Here is a 21450-nt window from a genome sequence, read left to right on the forward strand (position 1 = left end):
AAAAAATATAGTAATTAGAAGAAATTAATATACATAGCAAAAAAATTACCATGAATTATCATAAATTTCCAATGTTTAAGAAAATGGTCATAATTACCAAAAATTCTCCAAAACCTTACCAAAAATGAATTAACATTATTTCCAATAAATATGATAAATTACCAATAATCAACATAAATAATTATCATTAATCTTCAAAAAATAATAGTAATTAATAGAATTAATTAAAAAAGCAAATATATATATATTACCAATCTTACATTAGTTACATTGTTTTTTTCGTATAGATTATAAATCATATAATTGAAACTTTACAATCCTTACCTATGATGGTATTAGTCTATAGTGTTACAATGGAAAACATAAAAAATATGTTTACTATTATATGTTTCTATTGTTTCACTTCCATTTAACAAAGGGTCCCTCCTAGTATCCAATTATAATCCGAGGGTCGGTTTGGTTTGTGAGAATAGGTGTCTGGATTCGGAACCAGAATGGTGTATTTCAATTCCAACTGTTTAATTGGGCAGAATCAAAATCCCATTCCCATTCCTGATGAAATGACATTTCCCCCTTTGAAGGAATGGCCATTCTATCCCCCTCCCCTGTGAATGAGAATCCATACCAGCCAAATTAGATCATAATTCTAATTTCAGTCTAAACCAAACAAGTGAGAGGAATAGACCATTCCGATTCCAATCCCAATTAAACTGTAAGCTAAACGGACCCTGAATTCAATTCGAATCTAAAACAAATCCTATGATAAGATCCGAATTCTAATTTGAATATAACCAATTCGATCTATTTGCAAGACCCATCAAAAAGTTTTTGGTAGGCTTGGGATGGGCGCTCAAGACAAGATTTATGATATCATTATATAAAACTTGGAGTTCACATCTGCTCTCCAGAGCACATCCCCATCTTGTATTAGGAACATCTCTCGATAAAAAGTAGGGGAGATGATAAAACATCACTGGAAAATATTCCCAATACAAGATAGGGATGTGCTGTGAGGCATTGTGGGGCGCAGACGTAAACTCCAAAACTTGCGGCCTAGAGAAATGATTTGGGGTTGAACATTGGCCCATGTATATATCTCAGTGGGTCAGTGACTGCTAGTGCTGACTATCACCATCTACAAGCCGCAGCCAGATACTCTCTTGAATGGTAGATACATGACCACATAGTATGAATCGGTCCATAAAAATTTTTTCTGCGTGGGCCCTAGTCATCTCGAACTCGGAGCCTCTCACCACTCAAACACAGTGTGGTGATAGGTAATGGGCCTTAACTAACTGAGATGGATATGAATCTGGTCCACACAGATAGTAGTGGACCTAGTGGTTCAAGTGTTACTCTCTTGTTCACATATATATAATATAATTCAATAAAATAGTAATAATAAATAAATTTACACCGTGAAAAGGGAAGAAATAATGTGGGCCTTCCATCTCTCTGTATCACACTGTATGTAATATGTCCAGACCAACTTTATTTCCGGGTGAACGAAGAATTCCCAAATATGGATTCAGGAGAGAGAGTAGAGGAATTTACTGAATTGTCCCTATTTCTTCCCCAAAGTAACCGGAAATGCCCAACTTTGTTCTCTGTGATATAAAGAAAATCTACACCTATCTGAAGACACGTTTCCTCGGGCCGAAGGCCATGTCCTGATCCTCACAGAGCGTATCTTATATCAATTTCACAGATACATCTCATCGTGCATTGGGAACATCTCCCATAAATAAAACACAAAAGTAGGAGAGATGATATTCCCAATGCATGATAAGATGTGCCTGTGATGTCAGTGTGAGGTTATGCTCTCTGTGAGGAGCAGATCCAAACTCGGTTGATGCGTTGATGGCCGACCTAGGTGCCAATACTGAAAAGTGAAGTGAAAACCATCCAATAATATCGAATTGGGTTAGATTGGATTGGACCATAGGACTCAAACATGATCCTTAATAACCCCTTTTAGACTTGGTTTGGGAGGAGTACAAATGTAAATATGTACAATGTAAATACACATCAAATAGTTTAAAACACAAGGCTCAGTTTTGCAGTATACATATTTGTATTTATAGTCTTTCTAAACTGATCCTTAGGCACAGTATCGAAAGAATACAAATATATACAATATGAATACAAACGAAACAATACAAAAGGTAAGGTTTTGCACTTTACATATTTGTACTGTACATATTTGAGGTAATATAATATAGTCTTCTATCAAAGGGTATTTGAACTAAACCCTAACTCAACTTTTAAAGGCTAAATTTTAAATGAAATGCTGGTCGGACACAATTCCTCCGACCAGATAGCAGCTAATAATTCCTCCTTTAAGCCCATTTGGGCCGTATTTCTCTTTTGTATTTTAAAACAGCCACACAAAGGCCATAATCTGACGGAGGGCATTTCGTTATTAAAGGAAACGATTAGTCCAATTTGTAGCCTACTGTCATTCTTAGTTTCTTACTCGACAATGCCCGAAATTACAGTCACACACATCGAAGTTTAAATGCGCAATCCCTAGAGATTCTGTTACATTTAGCAAAGGAATCTTGGAAGCATTCCAATCGTCCATTGAAATAAAAAAAGCGGCCAAAACAAAAAACAGATGAAACCTCGTCAAGTTCGGCTTGTCTCCAGATATTCCATTCTTGTCTTTGGGTCGACATTGCTTCTTCACTGTGTGAAACTACACACTTTCAAATCGCCAACGTTGCTCATAAACTAATCCAGTAAATCTGCCAGATTGTCTTCAGATTCTGCAGTTCTTCGTTCCTGTGTTCCAGACAGTAGTAGTGAGCCGTTGTTGGAGAAGCAGAAGGTGAATTGGTGTTCTCTCTCTCTCTCTCCGGTTGATTAACTAGTTTGTTCTATCTTTACGATTTCTTTATATCAATCTGATTCATTTTCGAACTTCTTTATGGGTATGCCCGCCAGATATAGTTGATGATAATTGATACTATACCATGTTAACTAATGAAAAATTGAGCTAAGAAGTTACCCTGGAGTGTACTTCCAACTCATCAGGGTTGGTTGTTCTCCTTGTGAGAAGCTTTTTATGTTTCTGAAGAATAATAGGTAATAAAAGATTCCCTTGTTATTCGGGAACGTAGAGATGTGGTTCCATTTTTTTTTTTTTTTTTTTTTTTTTGTATGGCACTTTCACTTGTTGGGATTCTTTCTTTCTTTCTTTTTATTTCTTTAATATTTATTCAGTCTAAGGGGATGACATTGAGCAGAGTGGAATGGTGGAGCATTCCCCATATTGTTGGAATAAGGCCTAGTTGAATTGAGAGATTAAGGGGATAAGTTTAGCTCTCATTTTGAAAATGGATTAGGAACTTTTGACATCCATTAATCTGTATTTGTTACCTGTTAATTGTTGTCTTAGGCCTGCATTTTTGCAGCTAACACCTAGCTGATTACTTCCTATTTTGGTAATTTACTTGATTTCTTCATCATCAATCATCACCATCCAAGCCTTATTCCAACTATATGGGATCAGTTACATGAATCCTGTTTTACCATTCCATTCCATTTGGTAATTTACTTGTTCTTTCTTACTTGATTTCTTCCTTTGTGAACTAAGTGGTAGTTTTTGTTCTAATTGATAATTGAATAGTCTTTTTAGTACTTAAGAATCTCAAGTTAGCTAACTGAATGTAGTATCTATTTCAAGCACCATACAGCATTTAGGAAAGGCACAAGATAATAACATATCAAGTTTCAATTTTTTTCAGTCTTGTCAATTGCACCTGGAAAGGCACAAGATAATATCCCTTCATTGTGTGTATCCACAATGAATTTGATCTCTGCTCAGACATGTCAACGATCTCTAGTATGGTACCACATACTCATTCCCACATGCTCACTAATCATTCCATATGCCAGAGCAGCTGGAATTGCAGCTAGCTTTCCTATCCAGCCCTTGCATTCCCTGTTCGGCTTTTAGGAGTAACAATTACAGATGCACTATTTGGACATCTCATACAATATATTGTTTTAATTTATGGTTGGAAAATTGATTTGATATATTACAAAGCAGCATTCTGTTCTGCACCCATCCAATAGCCTAATGCTGGCTTTTGGAACAAGGGTCAATGTGTTACTAGTTCATATTGTGGCTTATCCTTGGTTGGTGTATAAACTCTTTATCTTGAAACAAATTTTATTAAACAGAGGAGTAGAAACTGTACTTGTGTTTATTGGCTCTTTTTATTCACTTATTAAAGAATGCATTTTTTTCTCTTTCAGCTAAAAAATCATGTCAGGGAAATCCATTATTAGGCCAGAGGGAGAACTCAAAGTTAGCTTTGGCTACCAATGCAATAGAAAAGAAAGGAAACCTGTTGAAGTTTACAATGGATATGAAATCCCATCTGAATCCAAACTCCGAAGGCGCAGTAGCTCTTTCTCTTGCTTATCTGGTGCTGCCCTAAGTGCTAATGCCACATTGGCAAACACAAATATTTGCAATGGTCTCATTGGAGAAGAAATACTTCCAAGTTTGGACTCTCCCAAATCATTCAGGAGCTTTCCCTCTTCACCATCCCTTTCCAGGTTAGATATTTTATCAACTTCTCTTCAGAGTAGTGGATCAACCTTGAGTTGCAGCATTTCTACTCAAAGCGAAGCTTCTGAATGGGATTCAAGTACATTGAAATCCATGAGTGCTCCTTCAAGAAGTGAAGGTTTCTTCAATGCTATGGAAGTTCAAGTGGCAGGTGGAGCTGCTGGTGAAGATAGAGTTCAAGCTGTTTGCTCTGAAGAAAATGGGTGGCTCTTCTGTGCTATATATGATGGGTTCAATGGTCGGGATGCAGCTGACTTTCTGGCTGGAACATTTTATGAGACCATTGGTTTATACTTAAATCAATTGGAATGGAAACCAAAGCAGGAAGGTGTTACATCTTCAGATGGTTACCTTCAATATTTTCTAGAGGATGGTTATAATAGCCCTGAGGAAAAAACTGCTTCAAGAATTCTTGCAATGGATCCAAGAGTTAACATTGTCACTGAGGAAGCTCCATTTGTCAGCACAGGAGTCTCATATGATTCATTTAAGCAGGGGATTCTCAATGGTCTCCAATGTGCTCTAAGCCAGGCTGAGAATGATTTTTTATACATGGTTGAGCAGGAAATGGAGGACCGACCTGATTTAGTATGTGTTGGATCCTCCGTTTTGGTTCTTCTTCTTCATGAGAAAGATCTATATACACTCAATTTAGGTGACAGCAGGGCTGTATTGGCAACATATGGACAGGGCAGCGAAATGAATGGAACTAAAAGTTTGGTGGCTGTCCAGCTTACTGATATTCATACTGTTGATAATGAGGTAGAACGAAAGCAGATTCTTAATGATCATACAGATGACCCCACAACAATTGTAGCTGGAAAAGTGAAAGGAAAATTGAAGCTAACTCGTGCATTTGGAGTTGGTTATTTGAAAAGGGTAACCAGTTTTGTTCTTATAAATTGTATCAAAAATGTTTGTGTTTTATGAGAAAATACAATATTAGGGAAGAAACAAACTAGGTGTAGTATAGACCGTTGGAAGATAGACAATTGTGTCAATCTTTAGAATTATAAAATATAGATAACCACAATTGGGGGAACTCCCTTGTGTTTGATATGTCCCTTTGCGTTTTTCTATGTTATCCCTAGAATTGCCAAATTAGTTTTCCTTATACAATTCCCAGTATTAACATATTGATTTCTGCAGAAAAAACTAAATGATGCTTTAATGGGCATTCTGCAAGTCCGAGACCTACTCAGTCCACCATATATCTCCACACAACCATCACTGAACATTCATAGAATCTCAAAGGATGATCACTTTGTAATTGTTGGAAGCGATGGTTTGTTCGACTTTTTCAGCAATGATGAGGCTGTAGAGCTTGTAGATGCCTATATTTTTAGAAATCCGTCTGGTGATCCAGCAAAATTCTTGCTAGAGCAGCTTATACTAAGAGCAGCTAGTAATGCAGGTAGAATCACAATGATATATTTCTTTGATTTAGGGGTGTGTATGTGTATTGTAAAGAGAGAGAGATCCAATTCTATTTAGTATCAATCAGCCTCTCAACTGACTAAAAAATTGAAGGCATATAGCACTCTGTGCCAAAAGCTAGGGATCGAAACATCCCTATTAAGTCTAAGTGACTGCTTCTCTCTTCAATCTACTTGTTTTAAAATGTTATTGTATAAACAAGTCATCTCTAATCCAATACTTATCTTATCTCTTGCAGGTTTCAGCACAGAAGAGCTAATGAGAATTCCTGCTGGCAGGAGACGGAAATATCATGATGATGTGACTGTAATTGTAATCATCCTTGGGAGCAACCAGCGCACATCAACAGCATCAACTTATGTGTAAGATCGCATGTTAGAGAGAAAGTCATGTAGTTTTAACTTTAGATTTCAATTGTCTAGCATTTCTTTGCATGTACAGTTTTTTTTTTTTCTTGCTGAAAACTCACATATTGTTCCTTGTCTATGTGCCAGTCAACTTACAAGGTTATGTCAATTTGTAAGTGAAACGGCAATTATTAGCTCTTGAAAAGTTTCATAGTTTGTATATTATGCCAATCTGTGGCCATATGTTATCATTAAGAACTTGACTCAATCCTATACTTTGAAATTTGGGTGGTAGACCTTTAAGGTTCCTGCTTCAGACAGTTTTTAAGTATTAAAGAATATCTTCTTTTTATTGTTGCTACATTCCATGATTATGTGATGACATTCTGTCAGCTTCCTGAAATACATGATCTCTATAGTGTGTATGCCAGTGTTTTAAAAGGCATGTGAGGCTCACACCTTGAGGTTCACACCTAAAAGTACAAAGGGACATGCTCACACATTGAGATACTTTATGTAAAGTGATCTGTTTACCGATTAAGAATCAATTCAAGTATTTTGTATGTATTAGTAAGTATTCTGTTTAAGTAACTTTTGATAACACCCTTTTAGTGTTTTGCTTTACATTAGAAGCATCCTAACAGCCTTGATGGATTTGTTTATACAATGGTTGTTATGGACACACGGCCCGGCAGCGCACTGCTGTCACGGGGTTAATCGTTGGGGCCCCGTGCGGCACTCGAAAGGGACGAATAAGCCTATGCAACAAAGCAAACACACACAAAAGGCAACAAGATGGCACACGAATTAGCAAAAGGCTATTTGTATTACATTAATCAGTGGTAAGCACAAGCACACAGTACAGTGTCGAGGGGATCTCGTGCTTAACCTTTACACGCTTATGAGCTCACTCGACTACCTACCTCCCCTCAAAGAGTACGTTAAGCTTTTGGGGGAGTGACAATAAGAAACATCAAAAAGGTGAAAAAGCATACTACAGTATTACAATAATGCCATTGGCAATCCCCCATACAAAAGTACATGCATAGCCCACCCATGACACACACTTGGACGCTAGAGTGGCGGTTATAGGCACGATGGTTGGCACTTGATGGCGCGGCGAAGAGAACACTTGTTACAGTCTCCCCCACTCAATTCAGTCTTCATCCTCGAAGACTAGCTTCTGCTTGAGGCTTGAACTTGTTGTTGGTGAAGGAAGGTTCTTCGACTGCTCCACAAACCGGGTTTCTTCCAAGGCCCAGATAGTAGGTTGGGTAGATTGCTAGTGGATGTTCTTGATGGAGGGAAAACCTATGGCTAGTCCCTAAGTTAAGTCCCTGCCTAGCTGCTTCAAGGTAGGATTTTGGCTTGTTCCTGATGGTGGTAGGAAAGTTGGTGGCCAAGGCTGGGTCAAAATGGTATTTTGGATTGTTATAGTGTTGGTTCCCATGCATTTTTCTCCAAGGGTGACTCACAAGGCTACTACGGGATTTATCTTGAGGGATGATGTGAATGTGGTCCCTAAATGGCTTGGGTGGCACTCGCTCTCCCCGATGGTTGTGGTAGTAGGTGTGGGCAAAGTTTGACACGGCCTTGGGTCTTCTGTTGGGCCCATCAATTGTGGGTGTGTGCGGCTTCTGCTGCAAAGGTGGCTTCCGCTGCTGTTGTTGTGTTAGTACAGGCATTGACACTGGCGCTGACTTTTTCCCAAAGTTGCTGCGATCACTTCTGGTTGCAATGGTGGTTGTTGTAGATCTCTCTGCCATCAATGGTGGTGGGTGGTATTGGAGTTGCAAGGCAGAGACGTGCTTCTTCTTGGTGCTGGCGGTGGCGATCATGTTAACAATGCAAGGTGACTGCTCGTCCAAGATCATCAGGGTGTTGAGGTGAGGCGCCGGTGCTGCTTTTGCTTGTATCATGAAGTCCATTCCAAGGACAATATCAAAATCATCTATGTGGACGACGGAGAGGTCAATCTCTCCATCCCAGGTGTCGAGTTGTAGTCTTACTCGGCGAGCCATGCCTTCAGTAGGTTTGGCACCTGTGTTAACTGCTTTGAGCCAGCCAGGCTCTTTGGAAACGACCAAATTAAGTCTCTTGGCCTCTGCAATGGATATGAAGTTGTGAGTGGCCTCTGTGTCAACTAGGGCCCTGGTTGGCCTCCTGCCAATGGTTACATCAACATACCTAAGTCCTCTCTTGACTGAGGAGGGCTGTTTGGAGGTAGCCCCTTTCTTCATCATGGCATTGAAAAGTTGGAGGGCGCCCACTCTTGGCGCCTGGGTACTCCGTTCCCCATCACTCTGCTCATCATCACTTAGTTTGGCAATGAGGGCATTTAGCTTTGCTCGCTTTGGGCAATTTCTGGTGAAGTGCTCCTCCCCACAAATGTAGCAAATGGGAGGACGGCTTGGTCTCCCTTGATATCTATTGTTGTAGTGGCTTTGACTTCCTTGTGGCTGCTTCCCTTTGTGGTGCTCGACCGGTTTGTGGTTGAAGGGTGGCTTCTCTTTCGGGGGACTTGGTTGTCTATCTCCCCCACTCGAATGTATGGTACGCGGGCTGGCTGGTCTGCTTCCTTTGTCATCCGACAGTCTCCGTTCACTAAGTTGTTCAGCCACGGCCATGGCGGAGGCAAGGTCCTGAACATTGCATCGTTTAAGCTCGAGCAAGGCTTTAGGCCATCCATGAAGTTGAACAATAAGTCCTTGTCTGACATATCGGTGACTTCTAATGTGAGGGCTGAAAACTCTTTGACATAGTCATGGAGGGAGTCGTCGTGCTTGAGAGTCTTCATCTTGCGACGAGCGAGGTATTCCACGTTCTCTGGGTAGAACTGTCTCTTTAGCTCTCTTTTAAAGTCAGCCCAGGTACGGATAACACACGTACCACGTTCTATATCAACACACCTTCTGCGCCACCACAACATAGCGACATCAGTCAAATACATAGTAGCAGTACATACCTGAGTCATTTCATCAGTCACATTGGCGGCGGCAAAGTACTGTTCCATTTGCCATAGGAAGTTGTCGAGCTTCGTGCATTGCGAGTACCCGAATAGGGAGTTGGCTCCCTAATCTTGATGTGGGAGGGAGTATGTGCAAAGGAAGTGCTGGCTGGATTAGCGACGACCCTCTTCAAGATTGCACATTCTGCTTTGAGCTCCTCTAACTGAGCTTGGGTGTCGGAGGAGGCACATGCGGCGGACTTCATTGAGTCCCACTCTGCTCTCATTTCATCTAGTTGGGCCTGGACGGCCATTGATGTGGAGGTGCTTCTTCTCCACGTTGCCCACTCGTTCTTCATCTCATTGAGCTGGGCTTGAAAACTGTCAAGCCTGTCTTGGACCTGCGAGTTGGAGGAGCTTGCTTCTTGATGGCGCGCAGTGCTGCAAATTTGCTTGAGCGTGCCATTGATTATGTCTCGGACCTCGTCCACGACTCCACTCAAGCGACCTTCAATCTCGACCAGTGTGTTGTCCATGGCTTCCATGTTTTGATGTAGCTCGTCTATCGAGTCTCGCATCTCACCTACGGTGGCTTCGCAACGCAGCATGCGCAACTCAACGGCTGCATGCTTGTTGGAAGATTTGTCACATTTGCTAGGCTTTGGTTCCTTGTCCTTGCCGATGTCATCGGCGGGCGCATCATCAGCCTCATTGGATTTGGAGAGTCCATGCTCGATCTCCTCCACGATGTCCCTGTTGTGCTTCATGCTGAAACTCACATCGCGGGTCGAATGGCTTAAAAAGAGCTCCTGCTCTGATACCAACTGTCATGGGGTTAATCGTTGGGGCCCCGTGCAGCACTCGAAAGGGACGAGTAAGCCTACGCAACAAAGCAAACACACACAAAAGGCAACAAGATGGCACACGAATTAGCAAAAGGCTATTTGTATTGCATTATTCAGTGGTAAGCACAAGCACACAGTACAGTGTCGAGGGGATCTCGTGCTTAACCTTTACACGCTTATGAGCTCACTCGACTACCTACCTCCCCTCAAAGAGTACGTTAAGCTTTTGGGGGAGTGACAATAAGAAACATCAAAAAGGTGAAAAAGCATACTACAGTATTACAATAATGCCATTGGCAATCCCCCATACAAAAGTACATGCATAGCCCACCCATGACACACACTTGGACGCTGAAGTGGCGGCTGTAGGCACAATGGTTGGCACTTGATGGCGCGGCGAAGAGAACACTTGTTACACTGCGGCGCAGTCATAGGCAGCAGCACGCACAGCAGCCCGGCAGCGCGCCGCACGCACCGCCTGGCAGCGTGCAGCATGCACCGCCCGGCAGCGCACAACACGCACCGCACGGCAGCAGCACTGCGAGACGCGAGCACCGCCCAACAGCAGCAGTAGGGCGGGGCCCACACGATAGCTCATCAGGGTGGGTCCACACTTATCTTACCACATCAGCTCTGCTCACCAACTCGCCGCCAGCTACACCATCCCTTATCCCTTATCCCTTATCCCTTATCTTATCTTATCTTCTTAAGTAAGAGTTGTGTTACCATTAGGAGTTTGAGTTTGAGTTGGATTACCCTAGCCTAGCTGAATCCAACAAGGAATTTCCTTATATAATCTCCTATTTAAGGAGCTACGAGTTGAAGTAAAGACATTCAGTTTTCCAGTCAAGAGAAGAGTGAGGAGAGTTCGGGTGGTCTCTTGAACAAATCACCCATTCGGAGAGTTCGGGTGGTCTCTTGGACAAATCACCCATTCGGTTTTCCACAATAGGTTTTGCACGCAAGGGAAAGTAGGGCTTTCTTCCCGTGGACCGAGCCATGACAAGATCCTACGCCCAGGCCCATAACATTCTGGTATCAGAGCCAAACATCATGGGTGATATGGAGCAACTATCATCCAAGGTCCACGAATTGGAACATAGTCTAGCAGAAACTAACATGGAGGTTCGTGAAGTCAAGGAAGATGTCTGGGAGCTACGACGCCTGCTGGAAGCATTCCTCACCAACAAAGAAAGGAGTTTTGAGGGAATCGCCAACACAAACAGTCGCCATTCGGACTGGGCAGAGGCATCCAGCGAACAGCAGATCACTGCCCCGATAGCCGCAGTTATTCCCAAGTATAGCCATTTGGAGTTTCCCTCATACAGCAGTAGCGGCGACCCAGTGGGATGGCTGTACCGCTGTGAGCAATTCTTCCGTAATCAGCGCACGGAGGAGAAGGACAAGGTCAGCCTGGCCGCGTTCCACCTGACCGAAGAAGCGCAGCTCTGGTTCTATTGAGTGGAGCAGGAGGAACTAGGTCTTAGTTGGGATCAGCTCAAGTCGTACTGCCTCCTTCGGTTCGGACCCCCATTAACAAGCAACCCCTTGGGGGAACTCATTAACCTCAAGCAGACCGGGACCGTAGCAGAGTATTAGCGGTAGTTCCAGACCCTTCTCGCCAGGGCCTCTTCAGTACGCCCAGACCAGCAGGTGGATATGTTCACAGCTGGTCTAGCCGAACCCCTGAGAGTTGATGTAGAGATGCAGAGCCTGCCTAACCTGGTCACGGCAATGAATTTAGCCCGAGCCTTCGAGCGCAAACTGCAGATTAGCTGAGGGCCGTCCAGCATGGGATGCTCAGCAGCGGCTTGGACAAACCCGAAGCCTACTGGAGGAGAGCCTTCGCTGGCAGCCAACAGGGAACCACTCGGAATGGCTCCATATCCAGCAGCCAGCCCAGAACGGAAGCCAGAGACGAGCACCAATTCCAGATTAGCATCCAGTGTGGGGAGCAGCATCGGTGCACCCCCTATTAAGCACTTGTCTAGGGCTAAGATGGCAGAACGCAGGGCGAGGGGGCAATGTTTTAATTGCGATGAACTCTATTCAGCAGGGCACAAGTGCAAGAGACTTTTCTGCCTCCTGGTGAAACAAGAGGAAGATGAGGATGAACCCCCTCCATGGGAACCCGATCCAGGAGGGCAAAGCCATTCCACCTATCCAGGATTCCTTTGACGGTGTTTTCGACACCCAATTCGAGCTTGAGGACAAGCTCGTAGTCCAGGAGGGGTGTGATGTTATGGACACACCGCCCGGCAGTGCACTGCGGCACAGTCATAGGCAGCAGCACGCACCGCCCGACAGCGCAGAGCACGCACCGCACGGCAGCAGCACTAGGCAGCAACACGCACCACACAACAGCAGCACTAGACAGCAGCACGCACCGCACGACAGCAGCACTGCGAGACGCGCGCACCGCCCGGCAGCAGCAGTAGGGCGGGGCCCACATGACAGCTCATCAGGGTGGGTCCACACTTATCTTACCACATCAGCTCTGCTCACCAACTCGCCGCCAGCTACACCATCCCTTATCCCTTATCCTTATCTTATCTTCTTAAGTAAGAGTTGTGTTACCATTAAGAGTAGGTAATTAGGAGTTTGAGTTTGAGTTGAATTACCCTAGCCTAGCCGAATCCAACAAGGAATTTCCTTCTGTAATTTTCTATTTAAGGAGCTACGAGTTGAAGTAAAGACATTCAGTTTTCCAGTCAAGAGAAGAGTGAGGAGAGTTCGGGTGGTCTCTTGGACAAATCACCCATTCGAAGAGTTCGGGTGGTCTCTTGGACAAATCACCCATTCGGTTCTCCACAATAGGTTCTGCACGCAAGGGAAGGCGCAAGGGAAAGCAGGGCTTTCTTCTCGTGGACCGACCTGTGACGAGATCCTACGCCCAGGCCCATAACAATGGTCCTCTCATGTACATATTTTTATAAACTTGTGTTTTTGTCTTTAAAAGTGAGATCTCTATCTCTTGAGGCTTAGGTCTCACTTACACCTCATGCATCAGAAGACCTAGTACTCCACCTCACACCCCCTTTTAAAACAATGCTCTATGCTTATGAGCTCAAATTATTTCAGCTGTACAGGCATGTCAGGGTCTAGTATCAGTTTTTTGGATACCCTTGTATGTTTACAAGTTATGAGCCATGACTAAAAATGGAATCTAGGATCTGAGGGAGATTTATACCAGGGGTTCTTCGGAGTAACCCCCACCCCCTCCTCAAGATGCTAGGTTGGGTAGAACCAATGGAACCAACAGCCCTTTTGCCCTGTGCAATAAGTCAATTTTCTGGAAGCCAATGTTCACAACAGTTGTAGTCCTTGTTGTTGACCTTGGTAAATTAGCATGTTTACTCCTAAAATTTTCAATCTACTTAAATTAGTAATTTATTAGTAATTATTTACTCAAGTATTCTGATGAGAACCCAGAGGCTGGCCCAAGCCCAGCCCGCTATGCTAATGGGCCATGACCACCAGTCACGATGGTGTACACACGGAAGAAGAACCCCCACCCAGCATTGGAGCAGCTCCAGACCACGAACGAAGGAATCACAACTAACTCCATGATCGTAACCAACTGAGTTGTTAATTCTGCAGTGTAATGGCCAGCTACAGCTATATAAGTTGTGCCCTCTACCAAACAAATATAATAAGAATACAGAACTTTTCCTCTCTTTCTCTCTCTCTCTCTAGAGGTCGGTTCCCCTCGAAGGAACCCTGAGATAGGCAGTAACCTATCATCTGGTATCAAAGCTTCTTCGTTTCACCATGCCTAACACTCAATCAGCTTATTTAGACGATCAGATGGATCGCTTGGAAGTCGACATGCACCAGGTGACGTCGGAACTGAAGGAGTTGAAGGAGGTGTTGTCCGTAGTAGCGGCGAGAAAGGACAATGAACTGGGGCGTCTAGCAGCAGCAGAGGAAGATGTCCGGGAACTTAAGGGGACGATATGCTAAGCTCGACTTTCCGGTGTTTTCTGGAGGAGACCCCATTCCGTGGATCTTCAAGGCGAAGTAGTACTTTGAATATCATGAGACCCCTGGTCATCAGCGGGTAATTGTCGCCTCATTCCATCTCGACGGCGACGCCATCCTCTGGTTCCAATGATTCCGGAGATCGTGCTCACAACTCTCGTGGCAAGACTTCACCGACGCTCTCTGTGTATGCTTCGGGCCAACCACTTATGAAGACTGGGATGAAGTTCTTTCGAAGTTGAAACAAACAGGGATGGTTCGGGAAGAATGTCTGGACCGATCAAGGCGAGTAAATCGGGCCACTAGACCGATTCTTAAGCCTTCACCCCCCAAATCAAATGGCCCAATATCGGACCAGACACAACCACCTCCCAGAGGCCCAAAATGCCTTTCCGACGCCTATCCTGGGCTGAAATGCAGGCCCGACGGGAGAAGGGTTTGTCTTATAATTGTGAGGAGAAATTCGGCCCAGGCCATAAATGCAAAGTCCAATAGGTGTTCCTCTTGCAAACGGAAGATTCCGAAGGAGAAATGGAGATCCCCGCCCCTGGTGAAGATGAACCCGTGATCCCTGAAACTGATCCGGAGATATCTCTCAATGCATTAAATGGTTCGGCATCCTCAGGGGCTATGAAGGTTACTGGACAGATTTGGGGGCGCCCGGTGACTGTTCTGATAGACAGCAACAGCACTCTCAACTTTGTGGCTCGGATTCTGACCCAACAACTAGGTATGGCTGTCCACTATTATCCTTTCTTTCCTGTTCATGTTGCGTACGGAAACAAAATTGTATGTGATGGTATCTGTAGAGATGAGAAGTTGTTCATTTAGGGCCATAAATTTACAGTGGGCCTCCATCCCCTAGAATTTAGTGGGGCAGATGTTGTGATAGGGGTTCAATGGTTGCGCCAACTAGGCCCAGTAATGTGTAATTGGGCTCAGATGACCATGGATTTTGAGTTAGGGGGAACTCCCTACCATCTACAAGGCCTTGGACCCCCGACCCTTAAGTCGGGTGATGCCAGAACCCTATTAAATTTGGGCCACGGAAAAGGGTATCCTGCACTCGTGCATATGGGTCATGAATCCCTAGGCCCAACTCTTAGCCTAGACCCAAATCGGCAACTCAGTGATCAAGATGTGGCCAACTTGCAAGCCCTTCTAAACCATTATGCGGATGTGTTTGGGGAACCTGATCATCTACCCCCTGCCCGAGAACAAGACCACCATATACCCTTACTGCCAGGGGCAGCACCCACTAATGTACGCCCCTATCGTTACCCCTATTACCAAAAGACAGAAATAGAAAAAATTGTGAAGGAGCTGATGGAGAAGAGACACATACAGCCGAACACCAGCCCGTTTTCTTCTCCCATGTTATTGGTGAAAACGAAAGATGGATCCTGGAGATTCTGCGTGGATTACCGTGCCCTAAATAAAATTACCAATAAGGGTCGGTTCTAGATTCGAGTAGTAGAGGAGCTTCTAGTTGAATTGGGAGGAGCTCAGTACTTTTCCAAAATGGACTTGCGATCAGGATACCACCAAATAAGGGTCCACCCGGAAGACATACCCAAGACGGCCTTTTGCACCCACGATGGCCACTATGAATTCCGGGTTATGTCATTTGGGCTAACCAATGCAGCTTCTACTTTTCAGTCCATTATGAATGACATATTTAGGCCTTTCCGAAGGCGTTTCATTCTGGTGTTCTTTGATGATATTTTGGTTTACAGTCGTGATTGGCCCACACACTTGCAGCATCTTGAAAGAACTCTGGGGGTATTTCGAGAGAATGGGTTCTATACCAAATTGTCCAAATGCATATCTGGCCAGACCAGGGTCCATTATTTGGGCCATATAACAGAGCAGATTATGGCCGACCTAGAGAAGATCTCTTGTATTCAGGCCTGGCCCACCCCCATTACAGTGAAGGCTCTTAGAGGTTTCCTTGGTCTCACAGGCTATTGCAGACATTTTATTCCTGGATACAGGTTGATTGCAACACCATTAACTCAGTTGTTGAAGCGGGATTCCTTTATCTGGGGACCCGAAGCCCATCAGGCCTTTGAAAACCTAAAGAGGACCGTATCCACACAGCCCATTCTGGCCCTACCAGATTTCAATGAGACCTTTGTGCTAGAGTGTGATGCCTCGGGTACTGGCTTAGGCGTAGTTTTGATGCAAAAGGGAAAACCCATTGCCTACTACAGTAAGGCCTTGACAGCCTAGGCCCACAATTATTTTGCTTATGTAAAGGAACTTATGGCTGTTGAAAGGATGAGAGATCTATCATATGGATGGCCGAACCCTACAGAAAGGTTGGGCGAAATTTTAAAATTTTCTCTCTCCCATGTGGGAATCACATTCCCTATTTTAGAAAATTGCTTTTCAATGATTAATCTTGAAACCAAACCGGACCATATCTGAAACCAAAAGGGAGTAGAGGGATATACTTGATACGTAGTAATAATAAACCCCTAATGAAGGTATTCACGCCAAAGGAGAAAACCAAAGACTACTTCCACCGAAGATGACACGGTGTGAGGTGAAGCAAAATCAGCAAGACGATTCTTCTGCAAGAACTGAATTCTTCAGCAAGAATGTGATGGAGGGCAGGTGAGCACGACTTCAGATTGTCTTTTCTACCAAAAGGCAATATCAAGAACTGTTCTTGATCACTCCCACTAGTGGAGATAGAACTGGTAGGGCGGCAAGAGTAGGAGAGAAAAAGACAGTGCAGTCAAACTGTATTGTCTCTCTCTGTAATTCAGCAGTCTGTGAGATGAATTGGAGGTTTGCCCTGGTCTTCTATTTATAGGCTTAAAGAGATGTTCTCCTAATCCCATTAGGAGTTTCCTAATCCCATTAGGAGTTTCCTAATCCAAATCTTATATTTGGATCTAGACTCTCTTTAAGAGATAAGGATAATCCCTTATCTTATCTGCAGATAAAGATCACCCTTCCTAATCAAATTAGGAGTTTCTTGATCCAAATCTTTATTTGGATCTGGACTCTTTGAGTGGATAAGGATAATCCCTTATCCTATTTGCTGATCTAAATCCCAGAACCGCCCTCTTTTAATTAAATTTTTTAAGCCAGTTCAAATTGGGTTTTATGCCCTATTAAGTCTATGTGCTCACTAGCCCCTCAATCTACTGCTCAGTTGGTTATCCTTGTATGGTGTGGGACCCAAACATTGATCTACACATCAGACACATGGGTTCAGCCCAGCCTTTGTCACAAGGCCTGGCCGAATTCACTGTAGGAGACAGTGAACCCTTGAGTCCATCACCATGGGTTATTAATGGGCCCAACATTTACACTAAATGGTCATTGGGTCAAGCCACCTTATAAAAACCCAATGACTGTGGGCAAATGCAAGATTAGCCCATCAGGTATTACCCTCAATGGTCTTACACTTAACCTCTCAGCCCATAATGATCAAACGCTGCCCGACAAGAGAGGACATCTCCCTCGGTTGCAAGGTACAGTGCTGCACTCTCTACTCACATGGATCACGGGAATTAAAACCTTTTGCAAACATGATATATATATATATATATATATATATATATGTATATCTCTATATAAATATATTTTGCAAAAACAAATTTCAACGGTTGAAATCAACTGCCGACAGTTTTAGTTTCCATCAGAGAGAGTGCATCCCCGATCGTTCACTTTGTCCGACAAAGGGGCTGATCCTGTCACTATGATCACCCACTCAGATGAATTCTCAGACTGTCCCAACATACCCAGGTTTTGACCCCCTCTAAGGATCTCACTGATTGGCATATCAAAGACAACCCAATCTGACACCTAGTGTAGTATCATAATCGAGTCTAGGGGTCAGGTGTAACATTCCAGTTTTGCCCATCTATCTCCAAGGTCCAGGGCAATACTGGAATTTTGGTCCGGTTCAGGGTTTCAAGAAAACCTACACTGCGCATGCACCTTAGGTCTCACCCTAGCAGCTGAGACAAGCCACCCCAACCAACTTGGCGGCACATCAGTGTCTGCCTTGGCAAGATAAATCTCCCCAGATCTATCCAACGGTTGTGAAGATTCTAAACTAACACGAGCCTCATAAATGTCAAGTTTAAGGGTATTACATAGAAACACACCATAATAACATGAATCAAATATGTACTTTATTCATTTACATTAAATGCCATAATGTACATCATTCTGATTGGAGCTAAGGGCATACACTGTGTAACAGATGTTGCTTTGGCCGTCCAGAAATGGCATACTTATTTATTGGGCCGGCATTTCATCATTCGAACAGACCAGAGGAGTCTCAAGTTCTTGTTGGAGCAACGGGTCCACACAAAAGATCAGCAAAAATGGATCTCAAAGCTTATTGGGTATGACTAATCTATTGAATACAAACCTGGGCCCACCAACAAGGCAGCAGATGCCCTCTCTAAGGTTATTGAGTTTCATCAGTTGATGAGCTCCCAACCCATTCACCCATTATTTGAAGCAATCAAGTTGGAAGCTCGTGAGGCACCAGAATTGGCCTAGATACGGGCCCGTTATCAGCAAGACCCCACCACAATACCAGGATACAGCATGATGGGCCCAGATCTGCTATACAAGGGACGGTATGTCTTACCTTCCTCCTCACAACACATTCCTGCTCTCTTACAACTATTTCATGACTCACCTCAAGTGGAGCACTCTGGAGTTCTAAGAACTTATAAACGACTGTCCTCACACTACTATTGGGCTGGTATGAGGGTCCAACAATATGTGCCTGCCTGTACTATTTGTCAGCAGCAGAAGTATGACTCCCAGGCAGCCTCTCAAAATGCCCGCCCAGGTATGGGAGGAGATCTCGATGGACTTCATTACGGGGTTGCCCAAGTCCAACCGGTATTCAGTTATAATGGTGGTCATCGATCGCCTGAGCAAGTATGCACACTTCTCAGCACTTCCGCACCCTTACACTGCTGCAATGGTTGCTGAAGTTTTTTTCAGAGATGTCGCCAAGTTACATGGAACTCCCAAGTTGATTGTTTCGGATCGGGATCCAGCCTTCCTTAGCCAATTTTGGAGGGAGTATTTCCAACTCCAGGGGACTAAGCTATACTGGTCCACCAGTTATCCACAATCCAATGGCCAAACTGAGGTGGTAAATAGGTGCTTGGAGACATATTTGAGGTGTTTCACAGGGGACAGGCCACGACAATGGGCACAGTGGTTACCTTGGGCTGAGTATTGGTACAACTCTACATACCAAGGGGCAACAGCCATGACTCTCTTCAAGGCCGTGTACGGAAGGGATCCTCCCGCCATCATGCCATATGAATTAGGGTCCACTAATGTGGTCGCCGTGGAGACGCAATTGATCAACAGAGATGAGGTACTACAGGAGCTTAAGTTCAACCTGAACCGAGCCCAACAAAGGATGAAGTATAACTACGATAAGAAGCAACTGGAGGTAGAGTATCAGGTCGGGGAATATGTTTACCTGAAGCTGAAACCCTACCATCAAGTCTCAGTGACAAAGAGGGCCTGGCCGAAATTAGGGCCCCGTTACTTCAGCCCTTACAAGATTTTGGAAAGAATTGGTCTGGTTGCTTATAAACTGGAGCTTCCCCCCTCCTCTCGCCTTCACCCAGTCTTCCATGTATCCTTGCTCAAGAAATGCACCAGCCGCCAGTCCATCATCAGCCCAACATTGCCCACATTCACTGATGACGGAGGCCTAGTTACAGAACCCAAGAGCCTTACGGACTTCAGATGGATTAAGAAAGGGAAGCGGGTCATCTAGGAAGCTCTAGTAGAGCGGGAGGGGCTACCTACAACAGATGTCACTTGGGAACCTTACTGGGAGTTGCAAACTCAGTTCCCAAATCTTGACCTTGAGGCCAAGGTCATTCTGAAGGAGGGAGGAGATGATGAGAACCCAGAGGCTGGCCCAAGCCCAGCCCGCTATGCTAATGGGCCACGGCCACCAGTCGCAGTGGTCTACACGCGGAAGAAGAACCCCCGCCCAGCACCGGAGCAGCTCCAGACATCGAACGAAGGAATCGCAACTAACTCCATGATCGTAACCGAGTTGTTAATTCTGCAGTGTAACGGCCAGCTACAGCTATATAAGCTGTGCCTTCTACCAAGCAAATATAATAAGAATACAGAACTTTTCCTCTCTTTCTCTCTCTCTCTCTCTGGAGGTCGGTTCCCCTCGAAGGAACCCTGAGGTAGGCAGTAACCTATCATATTCAATCTAAGTAAATTATGGATCTGTTATATGTTGGTTGTGTCAAGAACCATCGTTGTTATAATAACTACCATGGTGACCAGCATATATTATAGTTAACCTCTGAAATAGGAGGAATACAAATATCTTTCAAAAGGGCTAAAACACTTTTAGATCCCATGATCATCAACAAAATATTGAAAATTTTAGATAAAGTAGGAACAAGTAAGTGTGACGTTTGACAGGAGTTTAAAAAATTAGAGAGAGTCAGCAGTTTAGATGGATGAACCGAAGGAATCTGATTCCAAGGGAGAAATTGCACAGAAGGAGGGGGATAACATCTCATTAGATGGATTGAAAATAAATAATATGCTTATGCATTTTCCTTTGTAGGTAAGATTCTCTTGATCAATCTTTTTCCCTCTTCTGAGTGGTCCTACAAATTTCAACCCAGCTAGCATTTCCTTTATGTCCAATATTGATCCCATGCATTTGTTCTCATAACATCTTTTTTCTTCCAACCGCTTGGCCACTCGAACTAGTGGAGATTACTATTAATACACAAGTGATTTGTTCTTTGCAATTTCTGCCTAACTTTAGAAGGATCCACCATATTGCTTTGTACTGTTTCTGCAGCTGGAATTGGTGCAATTGGTATTCGATCAAGGCCTTAGTTTGACTTTATCAATAATAACAAAACTCCTTGGTTCCTCTGTGGTTTTTCCACTTGTAGATTTATGGGCTCAGAGAAAAATCAGATGATCAGTGTAGAGCTGCTCTTTCGGGTCATGGAATTGGCCACCAATTATCATCATTGGTAAAGAGTAAGTGGGTCCTTTTTCATATTTTTATCAGTGATTCCTTTACAACAGAGTGCACCAGAGAGATTAATCCTTCTACCAGCATCTAGGTATCTTTCTGATGAGGAAAAGAGAACAAAAATTATTGAGGTAATATACTTGATTTCCTTTTTCTTTCTTGGTTGAACATTTTTTTCTTGCCATTCATATAATACAAATAACCGGTGTTCGATGTAAAGGCTGTTTAAACAGTGTTCGAATCGGCCTTGCACTGACTGAAGCCAATCTCAACAGATTTGG

The 21450-nt window shown here is 43.8% G+C and overlaps 1 protein-coding gene across 4 annotated transcripts; it reads left to right on the forward strand.

The window, feature by feature from the left end:
* Positions 1–2465: 2465 nt before the first annotated feature.
* Positions 2466–21208, forward strand: LOC104606130 (Protein phosphatase 2C family protein). 4 transcript variants are annotated; one of them, XM_088904228.1, is made up of 5 exons: positions 2466–2830; positions 4264–5461; positions 5732–5996; positions 6258–6381; positions 18385–18603. In XM_088904228.1, the coding sequence occupies exons 2-5, from the start codon at positions 4274–4276 to the stop codon at positions 18593–18595; spliced, it is 1788 nt and encodes a 595-aa protein (XP_088760354.1). In that variant the 5' UTR covers positions 2466–2830; positions 4264–4273; the 3' UTR covers positions 18596–18603. The 4 variants fall into 4 exon arrangements, with proteins under 4 accessions (XP_088760354.1, XP_088760355.1, XP_088760356.1 ...); XM_088904229.1 differs by lacking the exon at positions 18385–18603 and adding an exon at positions 21084–21208 and having other exon boundaries at positions 2469–2830; XM_088904230.1 differs by lacking the exon at positions 18385–18603 and adding an exon at positions 6514–6727 and having other exon boundaries at positions 2471–2830.
* Positions 21209–21450: the final 242 nt, after the last annotated feature.

Source organism: Nelumbo nucifera, chromosome 4 (assembly GCF_055504915.1).
Source record: "Nelumbo nucifera cultivar China Antique chromosome 4, China Antique-T2T, whole genome shotgun sequence".
NCBI lineage: Eukaryota > Viridiplantae > Streptophyta > Magnoliopsida > Proteales > Nelumbonaceae > Nelumbo > Nelumbo nucifera.

Bases quoted from the DNA above. Each gene is read 5' to 3' on its own strand.
- LOC104606130 (XM_088904228.1), top strand. From the start codon at position 4,274: ATGTCAGGGAAATCCATTATTAGGCCAGAGGGAGAACTCAAAGTTAGC. The intron at 5,462-5,731 runs GTAACCAGTTTT...TGATTTCTGCAG, and splicing joins GAGTTGGTTATTTGAAAAGG to AAAAAACTAAATGATGCTTT. The intron at 5,997-6,257 runs GTAGAATCACAA...TATCTCTTGCAG, and splicing joins AAGAGCAGCTAGTAATGCAG to GTTTCAGCACAGAAGAGCTA.